Raw genomic sequence first — 26,415 nt, 5'->3', positions numbered from 1 at the left:
TGGATTTCCTTACACTCTGCCCATCCCTTGTATCTAGTTCCAATATTAAACTCTCCCAATTTACCCAATTTGAATGTCTCTTCTGCTTCTTGCTGGGACCTGATAGATACTAGAGCTCCACCACAGAATCCATTAGGTAATTTCTTAACCTCTCTGGGCTACAGTCTCCACAGCTGAAAGGTCAAATCAATACACAGCGTTATGATGAGGCTTAAACGAGTTAATACATGTAAAGCTTGGTCCATAAAAAAACCTCAATAAATCTAGGCTATTATTATCATCACTTTGTCTTTGTGATGAGATTATTATATATATATATATGTGATTTAAAAAATTATCTTTGTAAAGAGTTTGCACATAAGCACATTTCAAAATCAGGAAAAATTCATGTGTAGCCAAATGTCCTCATTTGGGGAAGGGGAAAGTGGGACCACAATGGCTTTGTGCCCTGCGCAGTGGCAGGTAAGTAGCAGGTTCTAGTGACTATGGATTGACTCATATCAACATCTTAGAAATGGGCTGTGAGCAGCTCTTCCAACCACCAATCACCCCCCACTGATGAGAGTGTGTCCTCAGAAGACCAGAGGCGGATGCTGCCCCCTTCTCCCCACAGAACAATATTACCCGCTAGCCCATCCTGCAGGATAAAAAATATTCCCATGGGGAAGATAGCTCTGTTTTCAGGGAAAGCTCTGGGCCCAGGAACACTGCCTGAGGGGTTTGCTTATTCTGTAGCCCAAAGCCAGTTCCACAATGTCTGCCCTTAACTTCTGTACTCCAGATCTGCGGAGTACAGAAAAAAGAAGGAGATTAGTTGAGGAGGATCCATTCTGGGACATGGCCCCATTTGTTCAGCAAGGTTTTTTTCTTTCTCCAAGAGAAGACGTTAGAGCAGTCCTAATGTAGAGGAGTGTCATTAAAGAAGGCAGCATTGTCTAGTTGACAAAGCATGAGCTCTGAAGGCAGAGAGACCTGGGTTGGAATCCTAATTTGGTCAGTCATTAGCTGGATGATCTTGGGAAAGTTGTTCATCCTCTCCAGGCCAAAGGATCCTCATCCATAAAGTTAGAGATACTTATTTTTGCAGGATTCTTGTGGGGATTAAATGGCAGAAGAGGTAACGTACCTAAGATGGTGTTTGGCACACTCAGTAAATAGTGGCTATTATTGGCAAGAATAACAGTAGTTTTCTACTTGTTAATTGTTAATGCCCTTGCCTTTCATGTAGAATGACTGCAAAGTATCTCATAGACCTATAGACTCTGAGTTGGAAGGGACCAAAAGATCCAGCTACTTCAACATCCCCACCTCTTTACCCCCCTGCCAGAGGGAACTCTACAAAGCCAATCAAGCAGAATGCAGGGATCCTTCTGAGACTTCTATTTGGCTTAAATCTAGACACATAATAATAGTTTGTATTTATTGAGAGTTCACTCTGTGTCAGGCACTGCACTAAGACCTTCTTAAACATGAAGTTAATTCTAAATAAGTCTTCAAAACAATATATGTTGTAATTCCTACCATTGCCCCCTTTTACAGATTATGAAACTAATAATCAAAAGGGTTAAGCGACTTTCCCAAAGTTATATAGCCCATAATGGACTCAGAATTTGACCCAGGCTGCTTGATCTCAGGGCCCCCATTCCTAACTCTTCTATTGAACTGACTCAGTATCTGGCTGAAAGACACAGCAAAAGAAAGCCACAGGCTCCACATGCCAGGATTGAACTGATAAGTTAGTCAGCAAAGCAAGCGATCTGAATGATTTGGGCATGCTGCACCTATCAGAGATGTAAGTGTCCTATAGACCAGAGGTTCTCAACCCTGGTAGAATATTAGAATTGCTTAGGGAGCCTTTCAAAAAGTATCAATCCCTGGACCTTACTGAAAGATTCTTATTTAATTGCTCTAGGGTGGAGTCTGGGCACGGAAATTCTTTTAAAGCTCCCCACGTAGTTCTAATGTGCAACCAGTGCTGAGAACCACTGGTATAGACTCTCCTCACCCTTGATGGGCACTTGATGGTACCACTTAGTCATAGAGCTTCTTGGAGTCCTTTAGGGATGGGGTTTGTTTGTTTTGACATTTAGTTCAGAACTAATTAGCTGATCCTCATACACTAGGCAATAATACACTGTGTAAATTCTGACTTGGGATCCCACTTTACATAGAAATATGAGACTTTCCAAGGAGAACATTTTTCTCTGTTACTAAGCGTTGTCAAGTTTCCTTTGGAAAATGGCAACATCCAAATCTTTTCCTACTAATCATGTATTACAAAAAAATTGCCTTGAAACATTGAAGGCAGCCAACACCATTTACTAAGTTACACCATGTAACTGGCTTAAGCCTCAATAGGCTTGCCTTCTTTGGCTTTATCAAGGGAACAGCCACTTCTCTTTGCAATCCCTCACGGGAATGGATTTCTTCACTTTTCCCTGAAAGGGCCAGACATCTCCCTTACCCTGAATGCCTCATCAAGTAGTGGCAGGTCAGCCTTTTGTTATCTTCTTGTGCTGCTCCCTTGAGGAAGGATTTTACTTACAAATAACAGATATCTGCCATTTTAGATAATTCATATTTGAAGAAGAAACAGAATAATTTTATTTTGAGCAAGGATACTTACAGTGAATTTTGTTAGATGTCTATCCAGTGTCTCCTTCCTCTCTCCTACCAGGACATGATTTTGTTTAGGTATCACTCTCTCCCCTGCGCAACCCACATGTGCTCAACATTCATTTGTGCTCACTATTCCATTTGCTCCTCCAAATGCACCGTTATCCTTCTCCACTCTGACCCAGGGCCTGAGTGCCTGACCTGGTGATGGGCATGCATTGATGGCATTAATGGCTCCCTCAAACTGCAGCTTTCAGCAAGCAGTAGAAGAGTAAGGTTGCGGTATTTAATCCTCCATTGCTGAGTTGTAGCAGGTTAACAACATCCCTCTAAGAATGGACAAAAATCCTCTTGAGCAGCCTTCTCCATCTGATTCTCTATGCATATGTTCTAGTTAAACTCCCTACTCCTCCTAGGCTTTGCTGGCCCCTGGACTGCACCATTCCTTGTTGAGGTCCCTAAACTTTTCCCACAACTTTTTAAATAGTCACTTTATTAAATTCTCCTCATTTAACTAACATATAACTCATTTAATGTGTCATCTTCTTCCTGCTGGGACCCTGAATAAGACATCACATGACTCTCATCCCCCATTTCAGGATCCTGATTAGTCTAATCTAGTCACAGTATTTCATTTGCCAGTAATCAGTTCAGATACCCAGGGTTAAGGCAACCAGTGCGTCGTATTCTCTTAAGAAATATTTTTGATCCAGAGATGGGCACCTGACTTAAGTTGGCCAATTAGATGGAAGATATCTTAGTCTGTTCAGGCTGCTATAACATAATACCACAGACTGGGTAGTTTACAAACAACACAAATTTATTTCTCTCAGTTCTGGAGACTGGGAAGTTCAAGATCAAGGTGACAGCAAGGTCGAGTTCTGGTGAGACCCCTCTTTCTGATTCATTGCTTGTACTTCCTTGCTGTGTCCCCACATGGTGGAAGAAGAGAGGGATCTCTGTGGGGGGTCTTCTTTATAAGACACTAATCTCATTCATGGGGGCTCCACCCTTATGACCCAAGCTTCCCAAAAGCTCCACCTCCTAATACTATCATCTTTGGAGGCGAGGGTTTCAACATATGAATTTGAGGGGGGACACAAACATTCAGACCATAGCAGAAGGGAAACACCTGGCCTCAGCTTCTGCCAGTAGCCATCCTGTGAGCATGAGGGAAGTCCTGTGAAGACAAAGATAGCACACTCATAGGGCAGAGCCCAGAGTAATGGCACTGGAGCTCTGAGTGTCACATCTATGGACTTACTGTTATGGGAAATAATAAATCTCCTTCTAGGTTATAGTGGGGGGTTTTTTTGTGGGTTTTTTTTTGTAATTTGCTGTTGAAAGCCCCATAACCAATATAATTTTATCAGTATTTCTTTTATTTGTGTAGCAGCCAGAGGGTTGAAAACATTTCCCATGCATTGTCCCATTTGATTTTCTCAACAGCCATGTGAATGATTGTAATAATAGTAATAGCTAGGGTAATAAGTAATAATAATAGCTATGTGCCAGGCACTGTTCAAAGCACTTTATCTATAAATATTAATTTGGTTAATCATCACAACAACTCTATTCAGTATGTACTATTATTATTCCTACTACGGTTATTATCAGATAACGGACAGAGGGTACAGAGAAATAAAAAGCATACATCATACATCTGAATGTTGAGAGGTCACCCATCTGGGAAGTGGGTGGAATTTGAACCCAGACAGTCAGATCCCAGAGTCTGTGTTCTTTATCACTGTATTCTACCGCACTGTGGATTAAAGACAACAGGTTTTCTTATGTCCGTATTTCAAATGGGGAAACTATGGTTCACAGAGCCAAAGAGCTAGTTAGAAGACTCAAGTCTCACGTTAGGTCTAGTGTTATTTCCACCATGCCACATTTCCCTCCCAGTGAGCTTCCCATCCAGGTTCTTTCTAACAATTTAAGGAGCAATCAAAGTAAATGAGAGCCCTCCACTTCTAATTGTCTTAGAAGTGGAACTGGGGCAATGTGTGAGAACATACTCCCTCTAGGGGCCACTAAATATAGTGCAGCCTACAGATTACACGCAAGGTAATCAAACTTTTCTCTCCTACACTCCCGAAAAGAATTTTGTAAAACTATATGCCCTTCGTCTATTTTTTTTTTTTTTTTTTTGTGAGGAGATCAGCCTTGAGCTAACATCCGCCAATCCTCCTCTTTTTTTTGCTGAGGAAGACGGCCCTGGGCTAACATCGGTGCCCATCTTCCTCCACTTTATATGGGACGCCGCCACAGCATGGCTTACCAAGCAGTGCGTCGGTGCGTGCCCGGGATCCGAACCAGCGAACTCCGGGCCGCCGCAGCGGAGCGCGGGCACTTAACCGCTTGCGCCACCGGGCCGGCCCCCCTTCGTCTATTTTTAAGTTACCATATGAAAATTTTTATCATGTATTGTAAGCAATATAATTCCTAGTGTATTAAAATACTGACATTTAAAACTAAACTGTAGGGGCGGCCCCGTGGCTTAGCAGTTAAGTGCGTGCGCTCCGAGGCTGGCAGCCCGGGTTCGGATCCCGGTCGCGCACCGACGCACCGCTTCTCCGGCCATGCTGAGGCCGCGTCCCACATACAGCAACTAGAAGGATGTGCAGCTGTGACGTACAACTATCTACTGGGGCTTTGGGGGGAAAAAAATAAATAAATGAAATTATAAAAAAAAAAAAAAAACTAAACTGTAGATCATTCTTCCACAGGTATCCAATGACATCTGAATTCCATTGCAATTTGATATTCACCATAATCCATTCAAAATATGTGAATAAGCACTTTGTTAATAATTAGAAATTTTATTTTTCTTTTTTTCTTGAAATCCTATTTCCATTCCAAATTGCACATAGAATTTTATCCCAATGCAATATATTTTATTCCTAAAGCATTTTATTGATTTTTGCAACAAAAATATAAATATAAATTAAAAGTAACCCTAGTTTTTAAAAATTTCCTGTGACCAGAGGTCCTAAATGTTAAAATATTTCTTTTGGATTCAGTAAAATTTCCAAACATTATTAGTACACAATTTATAAATAATTATTAACCACAACTATACAAAAAATATATCACAACCACAAAAATATGCCACAACAATAAATAATTATTAACCATAACTATACAAAAAAATTTTTACGGTTGTAGGTGCTGAGAAATCTTATTGACACAAATAGGCAAATGAGACTATAGGTTTATTATAGGAATATCACTCAATTCTTTGAACACTGTCAGATTATTTGCCAAAAGTATATAGTGATCTATCCTCAGGAATTATTTTAATGAACTATCCGATGTTTATTTTCTTCACAGCCCTTATCACACAGAAGAATTATATTCTTCATTTCTTTATGTTTCCCCTCCTGCCTCCCTTCCCCCATATCAGGATGCAGACTTCATGAAAGCAGGAAACTTACTTGTATTCTTTGGAATAGTGTCTGGCACATAATAGGCACTTAAATATTTGTTGAACAAATGACTGAGACCACCTGCTCCCCAGGAAAGGCAATTGTAGTGATTCTGTTAGGATGGGGGATGAGGGGAGACTCGCTGTGTAGGTGACCGGATTCTCCATGAGCTCAACGGTTACAGCTTCCTTCTTCCCCACGACTAGCCTCTCTGAAGTACACTGTTGTTTCAGTAGAACAGAGGTTCTCCTCCCATCCCCAAACATGCAGTAGGTGCAGCTCCCCAATTCTCCTGTATCTCTGGCCCCAGGTACCTTGGCAGCTATCCCTCTGCCCTTTCCTCAGTAGAATCTCTTAATAAACTCCCCAGTAGACTGAATGGCCATCTATGGTGTCCTTGGGTGATTTTTAGTGTGCCTAGTGTGTCCATCAAACTTTGTTCATCCCCGAGCTGTGTGTCACTTAGGGGAATGTTTCTATGGTACCCTAACTTAGATTTCCATGTCATTTGAAGGTTTATAAATTGCGTTTTCATATTTAATTTTTATTCTGACCCCAGCTTTGTGAAGTGAGCAGGACAGGTATTATCATCCCTCAATTTAAAGATGCGTAAGCCGAGGCCCATGGGGATAGAGAAACATGCCCAATATCACGTCATTCACAGATGGCTGAGTATGGGATGGAATGCCTTGTCTAGAAGTAGTATAGATTTGAATTTCAATCCAGCCTGCTTTAGCAATTTACTAGTGTAACCAGGAGAAAGTAACTGAACTTCAGTTAACTCAGTAAAATGGAACCATTAAGAACATTTGATGTCAGGGGGAAATTAATATATTTACAGCCTTACCACTCTCTAGTACATTGCCTTCCCTGCCATGAGGTGGTATTATTATTATCTCCATTTTAAAGATGAGAAAACTGAGCCGTAGCATAGAAGAATAGCATAGTCTCCAAGAGTGTGGGCTTTCGAGTCAGGCTGCCTGAGCTCAAGTCCTGGCTCTATCACTAACTAGCTAAGTGACCTTTGACAAGTTACTGAATACCTGCCTGGCACAAGGTAAAAGTCAATATATGTCAACTAATATTATTAGGCAACCTTTCCAAGGCTACAAACAAACAGTGGCAGTGCCAGGGTTCAAGCTAGTCGATCTGATTTCAAGACCATGCTCTGAACCATAACACTATGTTATCTTTAGAGCTAGAAAGTCAGGAGGAGATAGGAAGGTAAATATGAGAGAGAGAATGAAAGAAAAGCCTCATGGGCTGGAAGTTTAAGAGAGAAAATATAGGTAAGAAGGAGGAGAGAAATCTGTGGAGTATCAAAGTATGTATTTTGTTGTATGGAAAGAAATAGAATTTCCCTTAGACACTCTTTTCCAAAACTCCAGTAAAGAATTAAATTACTCAACAATGCTTCTTTGCCACGAGAATGATGTTTCTTTACAAAGCAATACAGTCATGTGTCGCTTAACGCAGGGATACATTCTGAGATGTGTCGTTAGGGAATTTCATTGTGCAAACATCATATGGTGTACTTACACAAACTTAGATGGTATACCTACTACACACCTTGGCTATACGGTACGAATCTTATGGGACCACCGTCATACATGCAGTCCATTGTTGACCGAAATGTCATTATGTAGTGCGTGACTGTACTGTGATAAGATAGGCCACAAGGCAGCCCAGCTTTATTTGAGTTACAGTTTCTGAAAGAATTCCAGAAATTCACTCTGCATGGGGCCTCCAATGTGAGATGTACCCCTTGGAGATAAGGGGCAGAAATTTCTATGGCAAATGCCACCAGTGTATTAACCCAGCAATGTGACCTGTGTACTGTGGATACTCATTCTATCCTGGGAACTGATCAACTGCCAATCTAGATCTCAACCCACTGAGAGTGTCTAAGCAGAAGCCTTGCTCCTTTCTCTGTCTCTATGTATTTTCATCTCAGTGCCTTACTAGTTAAACCTATTTTTCCCTCTGGCAAACTGTACCCAGGAAGTCCCACCTCCTCTTCTAAGGTAGATAGGTCCCTGTCCACATTCTTGGCCTGGAGAAGAGAAAAAGTCCCCTATTTTCAGCTGGTGCTAGGTGTTACCTGTAGCCACCTACTAGGAGACAACAAATAAGCTCTGCACTGACCTATAACTTAATGTCTTCCGGAAACCAGATCCCCCCTTTGCCTGTAGTTCCAACAGCAACACCACCAATACCAACAATCATATCTAACATGTACTGAACAATTACTGTGTTTGCTTGCTGAAACCAATGGCGTGTTCTGTAGAATGTTACCTCACCTTCCCTTGATTAGGAGGTTGCTGTGCTGCAGGATGTCTAGGATCTCTTTCCAGCTTCCAGATTCTATAAATTCAATGTATCCTTTATGGTTCCTCTACAAAATGCTGTTGTGGTTATTATTATCAATACTTAAAATGAGGGCTAGCATTTCTTGGACATTTATGATATGCCATGTGTTAGGTACTTAACATGTACTAGAGTATTTAATCCCTTGGGAAAAAACCTGTAAGGTGTGTATGTATTATTATTATCCCCAATTTGCAAATGAGAAAACCAAAGTTTAGCAAGATCAGATACGTTTCGCAAGGTTACACAGTTAGTAGTGGAGGAGCCAGGATAAGAACCCAGGCTGTCTGACTCCAGGCTACCCCTTCTACTATGGGAATTGCTCCTTCTGGGGTACTCATGAACAGGAGAGTTTAATTTACGTTTCTCTGTATGTCTGGGGTTAGAGTTTTTGCAGTACGTATACACTGGCCTAAGTTTATAATCAGATTTTCAGCCATATTCTTTGGAAAGATAGAGGTCTGTCTGTCAGATTCCTGCATGTTGGTGACAATGATGGTGTTTATTTTCAGTGCAGATGAAAAGCCTTCTTGGCATCCTCTTTTGGAAGTTTGGAGACTATAAATAGTAAGTTATGGAATGAAATTCAGACAAACAAGGACATTTCACTTCCAGTGTGATAGGGGACCAAATTGTGTCCATACCTGGTTACCAGGTAGAAGCCATTGTCAAGATCTTGTATTTTCCTTGGAAACCAAGAAAACTGTAAGAAAGAGAAGTGAGGATATCTGAGTTAAGAGAGAGCAAAAAACAGAAACATTAAAATTAATAATTTCACAGGACACGAGTTTCTGAAGGGCAATCTTGGAAGGAAATAAGGCAGAAACTTGTATGAGCAGCACATGCCACCACCATCATCATCACAGGACACTATGGACCTCTGTCTTAGTTTGGGTACTCCCAGAAGCAGACCCTGAGAAAAGAATTCCAGTGCAAATAGTTTATTTAGGAATTGAAGATGGAAAAATAGGAAAGAGAGACAGAGAAGGAAAAGCAATAACTAAAGGGGATGTTATCAAGCAGCTATTATTGGGCAACCGAGCTTAATTCCACTGAGGAAGCTCTGGGAATCAGTGTAAAAAAAATCTTTGCCAACTCTTATTGGTCATTGGTAGAAGGCTGATGGGTGATTATTAATTCCCAGGCACTTATGATCTACCATAAGAATAGGCAAAGTGCCTTAGAATCCAGATTAAACTTTCAGGAAGAAAAATGCAGGAGCTGGCAGTTGCACTGAAGTGGAAAAGGCAAAGGGATGTGGGTGGGTCATCTGAAGAAATTTTGCAAAAAGGGCAAAAGATAAACAAAAGCTAACACTTACTGAATGCTTAGAATTCATTTAATTATCATAGCCACGACATAAAATGGGCACAATTATTGTTGGCATATTGTGGTTAACAAAAAGTACAGAGAGGTAATATAATTGTTCATGTGCAAATAGCTAGTAAACGGTAAATCCCAGAGTTGAATCCAGGGGGCTTGACTCTAAAGTTCATCCTCTTATTGCATCTAAATATGCAGACTGTAGCTTACGGCTCCTTAATCTATTCCCATTTCTCCAGCTCCATCCCTCTTGCCCAGGCTGGGAAAATCCAACTTGCTTCTAACAGGTTTCCATTGCCCCTTGATTTGTGTTTTTCTAGACAGGGTTAGTGATAATAACTGCTGACACTTAGCGCTCTCCTAAGCTCTTCACAGGTTCATCTTAGTTAATACTCTTATCAAACCTATGAGTTATGTACTATTATATTCCCATCTTACTGATAAGGGAGCATAAACACAGAGTGGTAAATAATTTGCTTAAGTTCCTATATTCAGCAAATGGGAAAACCATGATTCAGTCAGACTTCAACTCCCTTACTTTCATCCCTATGTTCTGCTGTCTCCTTAGTAAGAAAGGTTTAAAAGAAGAAAGTTTTAAGTAGACTGTGGCACTTGGCAATTCCAGGAACTGCTTTTAAAATGAGACAAGGTTAGTGAGCATAGCCCATCCAGGGATAAGGCAGCACCTTACCTCTACTCAGTTCTGATTCAACAAGTCTGCATAGAGAAATAGGATATACCTCTTTTTTCTGGGTGAACATGCACATCTTATTTTAGGGTATCAATAAACAGGCTGACATTGGACTTAGGAATGTCATATTCATGTGCATTTTCAGCTAAGACAAAGCACCTTTGGCCTTGGGACAGATCTGGATTTTAGATCATGGATCTTTGTTTCAAAGGACTAAAAGGGATAGATAGATCAATAATTGATATCTTCATGCACTTGCTTTTTCTGATTTTAGTAGTATTTGTTTACTACAGAAAATATTGAAATAAAATAAAAACAACAGAAAAACGAAGTTCAGATTATCTTTAATCACATCATTTTTCTCCTCTTTAAAACAGTATGTAAGATAAAGAGTGAAAGCAGTCTCCAACTCCCATCCCAGCCTCAGTAGTAACCACTGTCAGCATTCTGATACTTACCAGTCTTCTTTTTTCCTCTGTGATCATAGAAATAGACCTATATACCATGTGCATACATATATACCCTTAACAGCTTTTTTTAAAAAATGAAAATGCGACGATATTTTTTCACTTAACATTACCTCCTAGATTTCCTTGATAGTCAGTATTTACAGATTTACTTCATTTTATTTTTAGCTCCTGCACAATATTCCAGAATATAGATTATAATTTATCTAAACAATCTTTTATTGATGGATTTTTTGGCTTATTTCAAAATATTTGCTAATACAAAAAGTGCTACAAAGATCATCTTGGTGTATCTTTTTACACTCCCCAATTAGTGTCTTTTTAGATCATTTAGCACTTGCCTGAAGGTGTTAGATGGTTGGGATTTTCCTCCCTTGAACTACCTAGATAAAGCCTAAATGAACATTTTGTTTTCAGATTACCAGACTCCCTTCCACAAATCCTTCCTGCTTCTGATTCTAATTTAGATGCCCACAACCAGTAGCAATGATTTAAATTATAAATCCCTAAAGGGAAGAACACGTCTATATTCCTATTCTAATAACCAATCAGGGATAAAACCTACTGGGCATCTTTCCCCCTCTAACTTCCATATTCTCTCCCCCTGGTCCCACTTTCACATAAGTCCAGGCTTCCACCCTGATCACTGTCTCCTGGGCTAGCCCTGAATTCTTTTTGGGTTCACCTAAGCCTTAGAAGGTGTTAGTTGAATCGAAATATGCTTCCCATGCCTCCCCCTACCCACCAGCCACACACACACAAAGAAAGGTCCATCTCCTGGAACAAAGGCTGTACCTGTGAAAAGCTTCTTGGAGAAACAGGGGTTTTTTTCTCCTTGAACTCTTCCTCTACACTTAGAATGAAAGCCAGCAGAGAAGACCAACCTGAAGCAGAAGGGTCTCACATTACCTCCCCAACTTCCAACAAAAGGCAAGAACCCCTAGACCTCAACCCCAGCTGGGCCCTGATGACCCAACCTTCCTCTCAGCTCTTTCTACAGGACCCCGAGATGGGCAGATCTGGTAAGAGGGGAGGTGGGAAGTGTGGAGACCACCCAGTGTTGGCAAAATGGGGACACTGAGAAGGGCCACTATGGGTGAAGAAATTCCATACCTGGCTACCCCTCCCCCCAAAGAGCTGGGTTAGGAGGGGCTGGAGATGGGATGTGGAGGGGAAAACAGAGAGTGACTGAGCTTATCGTCCTGGGAAATCTCAGCTGCAGTGTGCAGAGAGGCTTCTGACAAGACTTTCTCCCCTTTCCCTCACTGGGAAGCAAACACCGACCCAAAGCAAAGAGGTACCTGACAACTTGGGCTGCCTTTGACAAGCCAGCCTCCCTCGGGGAGAAAAGCAAGGTCACATCCGCCCTGTCGTCTCCCGGGGCCCGCGGCCGCCTTCTCCCCGCTGTCATATCCTTGGGTGCTGCCTCTTGGGCGCTGAAGCTGAGCTCTCAGCAACTGCAGACCTAGGTCTTCATGGGGAGCCCCTTTCTTGGCTCTCAGGCTCTTACTCATTGTGGGGCACCTAGCTCAAGGCCGAACTCCAGGCTGCTAGAAGACACCCGGGGGTGGTTAGGGAGGGAGCAGAGCGAGAGGAGGCTGATCTGGGCAGCCACCTCCTGGTCCTGCCGGGTGGAACTGGAGACTGCCCAGGGCCTGGAGGGCGGAAGAACCGCAGGGCGGGAGCTGTCCGTGGTTCTGGCCGACGTCAACGGGTGGATATTTAACTCCAAGAGCAGCCCGCCCACCTTCCGCTCAAGTGGATGGAGGAATCTGGGGCTGGGGAGCAGGAATTGGTTTTTATTAACCCGCTGGCAGGCAAGGTCTGAGAGCTGTGTTTCTGCACCATCCCGAGCGTGTGTCATTGCGTGGGTGAATCTGAAACTCTTTCCATGTTCCCCCTCAGTGCCATCTTCCCTTTTGGACTTAAAAACTTTAACTATTTTGATGCTTCCCACCCTCTCCCCCTCCTCTCTCCCGGAATCTATTCCCTTTCCAACTCCCTCCCTCCCCTGCCCCACCTCCGGATCTAGGCGGAAAAGCAAGAAGTGAGGGCTTCGCAGCCAGGTGGCAGCCAGGTGGTCATTTCCGGCTTTACTCTTCATCCCCAAGCCACCAGGCTGGCCCTGGTAATTCCAGGGCAGGCTGAGCATGGGATTGGCTTAAAACCCACTGCTTTGGCCAGTATGTCGAAGGGATGGAACTTTAATTTCGTCAGATAGAAACTGGATCTTTGGAAGGGTGAGATTTGAACCTATTAAAATGGAGCCTGTTTGTGTTTCCATCTGAGCTGATTCTGAGCCAGGACTGAAAAATGGAGGGTGCTCCCTTTTAGTTTGGACAGCCCCAGGGGAGTGAGGAGAAAAGGAGGTAGATGAGATATGACCTTACACTGGTCAAAATGGCTGTAATTACCAAGACAAAAACTAACAAATGTTGAAGAGGATGTGGAGAAAAGGGAACCCTCATACACTGCTGGTGGGAATGCAAACTGGTGCAGCCACTATGGAAAACAGTACGGAGACTTCTCAAAAAATTAAAAATAGAAATACCATAGGATCCAGCTGTCTCACTACTGGGTATTTATCCAAAGAACTTGAAATCAACAAGCCAAAGAGACTTATGCACCCCTATGTTCATTGCAGCATTACTCACAATAGCCAAGACGTGGAACCAACCCAAGTGGCCATCAACCGATGAATGGATAAAGAAGATGTGGTATATATATACAATGGAATACCACTCAGCCATAAAAAAAGACAAAATTTTCACATTTGCAACAACATGGATGGACCTTGAGGGTATTATGTTAAGCAAAATAAGCCAGACAGAGAAAGACAAACACCGCATGATCTCACTTGTATGTGGAAGATAAACAAACACAGGGACAAAGAGAACAGATTAGTGGTTACCAGAGGGGAAGGGGTTGGGGATGGGCAAAAGGAGTAAAGGGGCACATATATATAGTGACGGATAAAAATTAGACTATTGGTGGAAAACACGATGCAGTCTCTACAGAAACTGATAAATAATAATGTACACCTGAAATTTCACAATGTTATAAACCATTATGACCTCAATAAAATTTAAAAAAATAAAAAAAGAGGTAGAGGAATAAGGTGGTGCATAGGTGAAAACATAGACCTGCTAAATCAATTCTGCACGGTGGGAACCACAAAGGCGCTGCCCTCTGGCCCCCACAGTAACCATTTTAATGCACCTCATCCTGCACTAAGCAGGAAGTAGATGGTCAAATAAATATTTGTTGAATTAAACCTGAAAAGTACAATAAGTTGTGTTTTTAATCATTGTAATTTAATTGATTCTCTCTACCCCTTGTCAAACTATAGAGCTGATGACGTATTTGGGACATTTATTTTACAATCCTTTAATGAGTGGAGATAGAGCTAATACTCTTAAAGGAACAGGATTCTTTCTTATCACATCTGCATATTTGAGTGACTCATGTGTGCTACCTTATTTTGCAAGAATAATTCCATTTGGCCGACTACATTGGCTTTTTCTAGGGCTGGCTTTGGAGTGAGGTATTCGGAGGGGGAAATGGCTTGACCACAGTACTAACGACTTTTATTTTTAAAATTAGGCTCCACTTCCTGCCCCCAGAAAGACAAAAAGCCTACTGACTCTCATTTCCCAAGGCGACCTTAAAATTGGGCAGCAAAGTGAAGTTATGTTTTCTTGTGTTGATTCCTCAGTAAAACAACACATCTGGAGAATGACAGATTTTTAAATCAATTTCATTTATGTTAATCATTTCATAAAATGAGCACAACATGATACTCCCTGCTGAAGGAAGTGTCCTCAGCAGAGAGTGAGTGCTGGCTTTTTGAAGGTTATAATTTAAAACTGTACTGGTAATGTTACAGCTCCAGAAAGAGAAGGAAAATGCAAAATGATGTGTGATTGTCAGAAATGGGAGTGGAGAATGAAGGTCTATCGCTTTTAGCTTCAAATAGCACATTTCTATTTTGATCTCCAAAGTTGTCTTTTTCATGATACAGTTTTAGCTTCAAGGTGATGCAAATTTCATTATTTTATTGCTCACAACATTAATTTATATGTATATACGGATTTGGACTGTGCTGAAAGGTTTATATTCCACATTGGTTAAACTCTTTTCTCAAATGGAAGCCAGAGAGTCTTTATGAAGAGCATCCCCACAACTGTCCATCTCTTTGGAAAGAGGGATAAACTGGGATCATGTTGCTGGACCAAGATGATCAGAATAATAATAACCAATTCTTATGGGAACTCATTTGTGCTTTGTAGCAGAATAATAAACATTTAAAATTGCTAGATGCAACTTAAAGTGATTGAGAGGATTCTATACACACAATCTTTTGTTTGATCTTTGTGACAATCTTATGAGGTAGTCATGAATCTTCCCCATTTTACAGAGAAGGAAACTGAGGCTCAGGAAGCCAATATTTCTTTGAGAACCTTTAGGAATAAAGAGACCTCAGGGAGTAAAGTTTATTCCTTTGTAAATAGATAATCCTTAATTTACTTCGAGAGAGAGTAAACCATAGGCATCCAAGGTATGCAGAGATTTTAATAACCTCAGTGAAGATCCACTTACTTTCTTTTGGCATAACCTATCTCATAAGAACGATCTGAGAAAAAACAAGGATGCAGTTCAAGCTAATTGTCATTCACTTTTTTATCCATTTAGGCAAACTGGGAAATAAGCAGGTGTTATGATTCCTGCAGTAACATCTTCTTGGAGACTTAACACATCAAACTCTCAGAAAGGCACGGCTTCTTGTCTTTCTTTTTTTCATGAATATTCTATTATTTAGAGATTGTTGTCATAAAAAAAATGTGCAAGAAATATACAAAAGAAGTATTGTTAAAGAGTTATGAATAATGTTACAGAGGAGAGTTGTATATATACACTGGAGGGCTAGGACCAATCTTCTCTGTAATTGCTTATCACTCTGAGCTTATTCTTTAAAGGAACTGTGCTTACTGTAGATGAGAAGGTAAACTGTGCCTTGAAGCTAGTGGAGTTGAAAGTAAGATTATAGACAAGGAGAAAATTCACAGCACAGAAACTGTTAGAGCCATTTCTAGCACATATCAAATCTACTACTGTTTATAGGTTTTGAAACTGCACAGGAAAGTTATTAAAAGGCAGTGATCATGTGTGTGTATTTGTGTGTCTGTGTAGGTGCACACTCCACCAGAAAGAGAAAGCTTTGATCACTTTTTTCCCCTTTTCCTTTGCAAAGTCCATTTTTTTAGGCTTTCTTATTTTGTCTCCTCTGTGATTTTTTGCACTTGTTAGGTAAGTCACTCATTGCTTTCTGACCATTTCAGCTCCACTATGGATAACAGAGAAGTTTCATTGATGGAATTTTGTTTCTTTTATTAATTGACTAACATTTATTAAGCACTTCCATATGTCAGTTATGGTTGAAGCAGTGTAAATACAAACCACCTAGCCATAACCTAGTCTAAACTAGGTACAAGGGGTAATATCTTTCTTTTAAAAAATCATAACTTAGAAAAGATGTTCAACATCACTAATCATCAGGGAAATGCAAATCAAAACCACACTAAGGTATCGTCTTACACCCGTTAGAATGGCTATAATCACCAAGACAAAAAACAACAAATGCTGGAGAGGCTGTGGAGAAATGGGAACCCTAATTCACTGTTGGTGGGAATGCAAACTGGTGCAGCCACTATGCAAAACAGTATGGAGATTTCTCAAAAGATGAAAAATAGAAATACCTTATGATCCAGCTATCCCACTACTGGGTATCTACCCAAAGAACCTGAAATCAACAATCCAAAGAGGTTTATGCACCCCTATGTTCATTGCAGCATTAGTCACTATAGCCAAAACATGGAAGCAACCCGTGTCCCTCGACTGATGGGTGGATAAAGAAGATGTGGTATATATATACAATGGAATACTACTCAGCAATAAAAAATACAAAATAGTCCCATTTGCAACAACATGGATGGACCTGGAGGGTAATATGTTAAGTGAAATAAGCCAGAAAGAGAAAGACAAACACTGCATGATTTCACTCATAAGTGGAAGATAAACCAACACATGGACAGAGAGAACTGTTTGGTGGTTACCAGGGGCAAGGTGTGGGGAGATGGACACAAGGGGTGAAGGGATGCATTTATATGGTGACTGACAAACAATAATGTACAACAAAAATTTCACAGTAAAGAAAACAAAATCATAATTTTGGAGCCAGCCCCACAGCATAGTGGTTAAGTTCAGTGTACTCCGCTTCGGTGGCCAGGGTTCACGGGTTCAGATCCCGGGCATGGACCAACGCACCACTCATCAGCCATGCTGAGGCGGCGACCCGCATACAAAATAGAGGAAGATTGGCACAGATGTTAGCTCAGGGCTAATTTTCCTCAGGCAAAAAAAGAGGAAGATTGGCAACAGATGTTAGCTCAGGGCAAATCTTCCTCACCAAAAAAACAAATAACTCAAAAAATTAAAAATCATAACTTAGACTAAGATGCAAAATTTTCAACAGCTTTTAAGAGGGAAAGTTGCAAATTTAGTTGTTTCCTAACCTTTTCTTGCAAAATAGTTTATTTGTGAGAGATCATCTTCATTACATTCCCTGTGATTCAACTCACTCAGAAATTTTTTTAAAGATTATTGAGCTCTTATTACTGTTATGTGCTAAGTGAGGCTTTCAAAAGTGAAGAAGATAGTCTACGTTCTTGTTTATACGAAATAAGTGGTAAATTCTTTGAAACACAACTAAATTATATGACTTAGAAACCTGAAATTAAAATTTAGATTCCTCCTTTCAGAAACATTGAACACTAATACTATACATTTGTAATGTTCTTACGTACATTTTTTTTGTTTGGATACAGCAGGATTAGCTGTCAGTAAAACATTACTGTTATTTCTAAAAAGCTGCTCATTATTTCTAAAAAACTAGATATTAAATAGACAATAATACTAACATATGGAAATATATTGAATCCCATTGCTGTAGGCTGGGCTTTTACATCCAGGTAAAAAGAGCTAAGTATTGAGTAACTCATTACTAAAAATTCAATTATCTCCCATTCAGTATGTAATTTCTTCCCACCAAAATTACAATCCAAATCTAAGCTTTGACTTCAAACGCACTAAATTATCTTCAGTAGGACTAAAAATCACTATAAAATAAACTATCCAGCCTAAAATACTGTATAATGTTTCCGTTCCAAAGTCAAGAAATTCTCTAATTTACATTTAAAGCCAAGTAAAGAAACATTTATCAAAATAGTCCCTTTGCACAGCGTTTGGGCTCTGGATGGACACCAGAGGAAAGGTCCATTTCTACTTTTAGAATCACTGCTTGTCAGTGGGTCCTACAAAGGGGTGAGGAAATACATACAGACATGAAAACGCCAGCTTCAAAGCAACGAAAGCTCAGACACATTTAGACCAAACTGTGCTTTCCTTCCAGCTGGCATTCCTAGGCGGGTGTTATTACTCCCTATTAGTGGATTAGGGACAGCTGTTTAAAGACACATGCTAGCATTTGAATTGTATTTCAAGGATGGAAGGGACTTTGATTCATCTAGTTTAACTCCCTCATTGTTAGAGTAAAACCAGGGTCCAGAGAGGGGTGGTGACTTATGCAAGGCGACATAATTGGCAAGTGGCAGAACTGACCAACAGAAGTCAGGTTTTCTCAAACTTAATGTAACCAATAGATTTGGCTGGGCATAAAAAAATCATCTAGAGTACTTAAAAATGCAGATCTCTGTGCCCCATCCCCAGATTTTCTACTTGGGTGGAGCTGGGATGGTGCCCATGATTTACTGTTGATGATGATACAACTGGTCTGAGAATCACACTTGAAAGAATACTGTGCAAATCCTTTAAGATATAACTATTTCCAAAATAAAATGTTAAAGTGGTGTGAGAATTTCAAAGCATAGCTTTAAAGACATTGTTATTCTCCCCACTGTTTCTCAGATATTCATGTGTTCATGTAAAATGCACAACCAATAAAAGTCAAAGTCTGTTAACTATTCAGACACTACCTAGATTATTACAATGAGCCCCTGCAGTGGATTGGAAATATAAGACTCTGATCATTCTTTTATGTCACAAGATCTTCCAGCTAATATATTTCTAAGGCAATGAGAGGAATATTTCCTTCCAAGACACATTTGAAACTGCAAAGTTTTGTTACCACTAAAGTTTTGTAATGTAATTAAAATTCTCACTTTTGTTGAGGATTTGCTATTTAATAATGTATTCCCTTATTCATTCAATGAATATTTACTGAATATTTACCAGCCAGGCTTTTAGTTAACATCTATTGCATCGTAAGTGTCTTCAAAATGTCTCTGAAAACAAACTTGACAATTCATTAGAAAATGATACTAGAATTTGCAGAGTCAGGTGGGGAGTTCTATTATCTTCTACAACAGCATTTATGAATACAATAAAACATACAGAAATGTTTTGATATTATGCTATGAACTTTAATGTAAAATTACTATTTTAATGGACTACTGAATTAAAGGAAATCTACACAGGCAAAATAACAAAGCAGTAATTAGAATCATAGTTCACTGAAATAGAAAATTACCTTTGTAGGTTAAGATTTATATTAAACCCCAAAAATCAATTCTAATGACAGGCTTGTGTTTTACATTGAGCGATATATACTCCTTTAGGAATTCTCTATGGCAAATAACAAAAGCCTATATGAAGCTTGAATGAAGCATGTCACAAATTTTAACTAACTTTGAAGAAATATGACAGATTATTGATTTTAACTCAATTGAGAGTATGGGATTACTATATCTAAATCAAAGATGACCCCAAAAGATCCACCATTATGCTTTTGGGTATATATTAATATGCTGTCATTTCAGTGTATTTTGATTTATTTGTTGATTCTCCATCTTGCTCCAAAAAGGATTTAAGGCTATCATTTCAAGTTAAGGTTTGCTTTTCAGACTTTTTCAGATGAAATGAAAGAAGTAATTAGATTTCCATCAACAGATTCTCAGTTTTCAGACCATGTTCTGTCCATGGCTTCATTTTATTTTCTGGAGGGCACTGCAAAGGATTCCAACTTCACCTACAAAGAAAAACAAATGAGCCACTCACAGCACGAGCAAACACTGTTCAAGTGTCCCCAATGTGCAAAGCCCTAGGGGATCACTGGGATGCGTGGATATGCTAAGGCCACCCCAACCTTCAAAGAGCTTACAGCTTAGCTATGGTGACAGAATTTGGGCAGTTATGGCACAGGGACTTACAAGTTTTAATGTAATTAGCTTCCTCTTTTCATAGACTGTTTCTCAGGGAAGTAGGTAACAGATTTCTCCCTAGGGAAATCACTAGCTGTTCTGTTGCTTTTTTATATGACCAGCCATAGATGTTTGCAAGAAACTGTCGGGGGAAGAGAGAGAATCTCCCTCTGCCCTTTCCCTTAAGGTTCTTCTGGCTGGCCAAATAATCAACAAGACAGGTTAGCAGGAGAAAATAATACCAAGTTTAATAACATGTATACATGGGAGAAAGCAGGAACACTGCGTTTCTCAACACAATAGCAGAAATTCTCGTCTTAAATATCATTTTCAGCCAATGACAAAGGAGGATTTTGGGGGTGGGGGGAGTCAGTTACAGGAGATTACCACTAAAGCACAGTAAACAAGAGTAAGGTTTATTATGTAGCTCAAGGCCTCACCTTCCACATTGACAAGTCACTAGAAATGAGCTCATCCCCCTCTCTTCTCCAAACAGAGAGGGAGATACCTTTACAAATGGATATTTCCCTTATAAATGTAAATGATTGTCTGGCAACTCTTCGCAGGGTCATCCAGAGAATGTGGCCAGAGAGACAGAACTTCTGATAAGATGGGCTTGTTGGTGCCTTTCCTATTGTAACATTTACCCTACGTTATCTTTACAGCCATCATGATAGATCTGTTCCAGGAAGGAGCCACCATGTCAAATTCTTTAGGCAGTTAGTGGGGGAGGTCAAATGTCCCTAGAGAAAACAACCAAGGTAAAGAGATAGATTTCAGGGTGGCCAAATCTTGATCTCCCACAGAGCTAAGCCATTGAACCTAAAAGTGTGGTTTACACAAACCTCCTGTGTCAGAATCACCTGGGGGCTTATTACAAATACAAACTCCTAAGCCTTACCACAAATTTAGTAAATTTAGTCTGGGCTATGATTCAAGACTATTAATTTTTAACTAGTTCTCCAATTGGTTCTGATGCACACTAGGTTTGAGAATGCATAGTCTAAGCAGATAACTCAGCCTAGATTGTTAGACCACTAAACCAAGGTATGATGGCGCCACTCCCATTCATGCCACGTTCTCCCATGCCCACAGGTCATAGGGAGAGAGACTCTTCATAGAAGTGGGAGGGGCCTTGGAGACAGACAAGCCTCACTGCCTCCTAGATCCTGAAGAAACAGAAGTGTGACAAAGTGATGGGGCCTTATATAAGGTCATATAGCTCTAAGGATCCTTCAGTTCCTAAATTGTTATTCTGTGATTTTAAAAATTCTCTCATAAACTCATAATGGAGTTATTTTTGCCTTTTCAGGGAAAATAAGAAAGAGAGAGAAAATAGCTAAGGCCTGACCTCTCTGTATTACATCCCAGCCTCTGGAGCACTTGGCTGGCCTCTTTGGTGAACAGATCTATTCTAGCCGAGTAGCCAAGATGGAGTCTATGGGAGTGAATCAGCTTCAGGCTTTTTCAAAATGGCTTATCACAAGTAGACATCCCTAATGGGGAATGGTTATAATGGTCAGGGCCAGCTCTACATATTGGAGGTGGCCTCAGGCAATGTCAGAGGGGTATTATAGGGATACTTTCAAGCCCACCTGCCCCTTTGGTCGTCATTAGCAGTACATAAGGTAGAAACCTCCCCTTGGCCTAGAATTCTTCCCTTTAGGCTAATTTCTTTGTTGATTTTGTCCATTATATTCAATAGCTCTTGAGCACCTAATATAATTTTTAGGAATAAGGCTGGGTGCTGGGGATTTGACAGTGAACTTGACATGGCCCTCTGCTCAGGTCTTGTTGGAAAGACAGACAAGTAAAGAATTACAAAACAATATAATGATAAGCACTGAGAGAGGGATCCATGGGACTGCTGAGACAGAGGAGGGACACCCAAACCAGTCTTCCTATAAGAGCAGATGTCTACGAAAGACTTACAAGATGAACTGGAGTTGGGGACTTCTAAATGGGAATGGGAAGGAGAGTATTTTGAACAAAAAGAACTGCAGGGAAAAGTCCAGAAGCCAGGAGAGAGCATGGGAACCAAAAACTGGCCAGAGTTGCTGGAGTGGAGTTTAAAGGGCTAGAGAGAGAATCAGGCGAAGAAAAAGGAACTCGGTGATTTTTTTAAGAGCAACTATTATAATATCCTCATTGTCTAGGAAGAGGGGAAGGGCAACAGACGACCTATTTAGATGGCTGATAAAGTAAAGAGCACCTGTCATCTTGGAGCTGAGATTCCAGGCAGAGCAATATCCATTAGACACTCAGGGGAAAAGGGGTGTAGAGGCAAAGGCGAAAGAGGAACATGGCAGTGACAAGCCAGGGTGGAAAGGTGGTGTGATTTCGTGATTTATAATAAGAAATATATATTTGGTCTCCATCCCTCTTTCTGGTACAGAGCTCCTAGAACACTTGGAATTTCCCAAGTGAGGAGAGTGATAAAGGTGTCTTTTGTTATGTTGATGAGGTGATTTGTGGAAAGCACCTAAGGATGCAGCTGGTTGCAGTGGAACCAACCATATGATTAGAGGGTTGGGCTGGAGGTTGAATCAAGTGCCAATGGCCAATGATTTAATCAATCATGCCTACGTAACAAAGTCTCCATAAAACCCAGTCCTGGGTTCAGACAGCACCTGAGTTGGTGAACATGTGGAGGTGCTAGGAGAGTGGTGCTCCTGGAGAGGACATGGAAGCTCCCCACCCTTTCCCTATGCCTTGCCATATGCATTTCTTCCATCTGGCTGTTCCTGAGTAATATCCTTTTACAATAACCCAGTAATCTAGTAAGTAAAACGTTTCTCTGAGTTCTATGAGCCGCTCTAGCAAATTAATTGGATCTGAGGAGGGGCTCTTGGAACCTCTGATTTACAGCCAGTCAGTCAGAAGTACAGATAACAACCTGGACTTGCAACTGGAGTCTGAAGTCCAGGGAGGAGGTCCTGGGAACCTCCAATCTGTAACCTGTCAGCCAGAAGCACAGGCAGCAACCTGGGCTTGTGACTGGTGTCTGAATTTGGAGCAGAGCTATCTTGGAGGACTGAACCCTTAACCTGTGGAATCTGATGCAATCTTGGAGAAGATAGTGTCAGAATTGAGTTGAATTGTAGGACACCCAGCTGGTGTCTTAAGAATTGCTTGTTGGTGTGGGGACCCCTCCCCCAACATTGGAGATGGTATGGTGGTAAGAGGTGGGGTGGAACCTAGGAGGGTCAAAGAAGCAAGGACGCTCAAAGGCAATCTGACCTTTCTGCCAAGATTCTTTCCCTCAATAAACCAGTGGCTTACCTGGAGATGCTTCTCTCCTTAATTCAATATTTACTAAATTTCTTACTGTTCCTATAGGAAGAAGGTAAGAAAACACAATCCTCTATTTCTTGGAAAGAGAGTGGCCTCCTAGGGTATAAGTTACTTACTGTTGATGGAGTCAGCCAAAATCTTAAGTTGCTGGATATTGTCCAAGACTTCAATCCTTTGAGTGTACGGGTCATAACGAACTGAGAAGGGCCGCGGGATTGTAGCAGCAAAATTCCTGAAAGCAAAATCACAGACCTCAGGGAAGGGCATCATGTGGGGAAAAATAATTCTAAAAAATTTCTCAGTGGCATTTCACTTGGCTGTTAGTAGCCATGAAACCTCACTAGAACAGGGGCTTTAGAAGCCAGGCTAGGAAGTGAAACGGAGTTTTAGTGAAGTCCTCTTGGGCAGCCTTTGTGTGCTGTGTGTGTCTATGTGTATATACAAACATGTGCATGTGCATATTTATTTAGCCACCTACCTCCAAAAAGACAGAGGTAGCTTACAATAAAAGCACAGAATACAATAAGGCCAAAATTCTTATCATTAAATAAAATGAAAAGAATAAGTAAAATCTAGCCAGAGAATGTTATAGAAGAACATACAACCAATTGTATTTGACTGTACCAATTGATTGCTTGACAATCAATGCAAAGAGGGAAACATAGTTCTCAAGAGTTGAAGAAAACACTACGCTATTAATGAAACTTAACATGGATTGAGTGCCTCCTATATACCAAGAACTATGTTAAGTTCTAACTGTTCTATAGTCTTTACAACTATCATTCCTAATTTAATCTTCATAAAACCTTAGGAGGAAGTTACTATTACTAGCTCCATTTTACAGATGAGGAAACTGAGGTTGGGGAAGCTAAGTAGCTACCAAGGCCATATGAGCAATAAATTGTGAAGCTAGGAAGGGACCCAGGTAGTTTGATTATGGGCTGTGCTCTTCACTTCCCTTCCTTCCTGATGCATTACTCCTGGATCTGGGAAAAACGTACCATGAGAGCCTTTATAAGGGACACCAAACAATGTAACTAACAAGATATTTCAAAATGGCCTATCAAATGCAAGGACATCACAAGTCCTTGTGATAGTACTAAGATAGTACTAAGTTGGCTTCTAATGAGAATAGAAGCCACCATGCTGAGAAGACAACTGTAAGGGAGGCTAGTAGGTCTCTCCAAGTTTGGCAAGAGTGGTGTAGCATTGTGGCTGGAAACCCAAGTTCCAGAGCCGGATTGCCGGGGCTCAAATCCTGCCAGCCATGGCCCAGTGACCATGGGCAAGGGGTTCCTCTATACCTTGGTTTCCTCTATAAAACAGAACAAGAGCAGGACTACCTCAGAGGGTTCTAGCAAGTGCTTTTTTTTTTAAAGATTTTATTTTATTTATTTATTTTTCCCCCCAAAGCCCCAGTAGATAGTTGTATGTCATAGCTGCACATCCTTCTAGTTGCTGTACGTGGGACGTGGCCTCAGCATGGCCGGAGAAGCAGCGCGTCCGTGCACGCCTGGGATCCGAACCCGGGCCGCCAGCAGCAGAGCGCGCGCACTCAACCGCTAAGCCACGGGGCCGGCCCTCTAGCAAGTGCTTTTATAGCACAGAGTAAGTCCTTCGTGAGCATTAGCTCTTGTCTTTTATTAGTGACTGGGGACTCATGAAGAATAAATGGTTAAGTGTATCTCTCCACCTCTTCTTCTCTGAAAAGAGCTTTGTCAGCCCAGTTGGTGACACGAAACATGTAATGCACTTCTATGATGTGGCCCACTCTGCACCTCTTCCCTCTCACAGTACACCTCGTTTTTGCTTTGGGAAATCTACCTGTACCCCTGCCGGATGTACCTCAGTTGGGTAGTCGGTCTCAGGGCCCAGCCCTTATCTGTCCAAGAAGTGGCACATGACCAAACTCAGCCTTATTTCTTCCTAGAACTTGAATCTTGAAACTGAAAATGGTTGGCATTGGTTTCTCTTAGCCAGATGCTCAGAGGGAACCCCAGAGATGCCCAGATCCCTTCCTTTTATTGAACCTTGTTTTTTAGAATTCTCTTTCACTCTTTGAGCCTCCTCTCAGTGGAATGGAGATTTTGTTAGTGCCTCCTCTGGGCTCTGGGAACTGGCAGAGCAAGTGGGATTTCAAAGGCCTAAGAGGCCCAGGTCCTGGCACGCTCTTCCCTGTTGGTCTGAGATTGATCACTTCCGGGGTTAGGAAGTCTTCTCCAGAAGAATCACCCAAATGTGATTCCAGTGTGACAGCGTGGTTACAAGTACTGGCTCTGAGTCCCACTGCCTGGGTCCAAACCCTGGGCCACCACTTACTATCTGTATGACCTTGGGTGAGTTACTTACCCTCTATATGCTTCTGCACCCCCATCTGCAAACTTTGAGTCTTATTTGAAGATTAAATGAATTAATACATGAAAAGTACTTAGAACAATGTTTGGCACATAATAGGTACTGGACATCTTACCTGTTATTATTATTATTATTATTATCCAGGTGGGGTAATGCTCTAATCCACAAAATCCATAACCCTAAAGGGGTCCCAGGAATGGCAGAGTGGAGCCTTTAGGGGATAGAGGAAGGCTAGGCTCCCAGTAAAGGGTAGAGGTTTAGGAGAGAACTAGAAGAGAGTGGCAGGAAGGACTTGAAAGCCCTGGAGAGCGGGGGAGAAAGGAAGTCATTTTAGGCCAAACCAAGTAGACTTGTGGCCAGTATATACTCTTTCGTTATCTAAGCCCAATGCATTGAAAGCTGACATGCCCAGCTTCATGGATCCCAGAGGGCTATATACCTTACATCTATCATCCATCACTGATAAGATACAAAAAAGAAGTGGTAACAAATGGTGAGTACCAGGGTTGCCATGTCCATGTAGACCCTGTGCCCCGCCTGTCTCTTGTTGGGAGGAGAGTTGCTCAAGCAGGTTAATGGCAGGGCCATCAGCTCAGAGG

General features: G+C 41.1%; 1 protein-coding gene across 1 annotated transcript in view; it reads right to left on the bottom strand.

Moving 5' to 3' along the window:
- Positions 1 to 19,385: 19,385 nt before the first annotated feature.
- PAH (phenylalanine hydroxylase) overlaps positions 19,386 to 26,415 on the bottom strand; it is a 69,772-nt gene continuing 62,742 nt past the window's right edge. The window contains exons 12-13 of the mRNA XM_058568549.1: positions 23,578 to 23,693; positions 19,386 to 19,995 (exon numbers count right to left, since the gene is read on the bottom strand). Coding sequence (XP_058424532.1) covers positions 19,952 to 19,995; positions 23,578 to 23,693 — 160 coding nt within the window. The 3' untranslated portion in view covers positions 19,386 to 19,951. The remainder of the gene's footprint in view (positions 19,996 to 23,577; positions 23,694 to 26,415) is intronic.

Source organism: Diceros bicornis, chromosome 25 (assembly GCF_020826845.1).
Source record: "Diceros bicornis minor isolate mBicDic1 chromosome 25, mDicBic1.mat.cur, whole genome shotgun sequence".
Classification (NCBI taxonomy): domain Eukaryota; kingdom Metazoa; phylum Chordata; class Mammalia; order Perissodactyla; family Rhinocerotidae; genus Diceros; species Diceros bicornis.
Note: the sequence above shows the minus strand (reverse complement) of the source record. Positions and strands in the feature narration are given on the sequence as shown.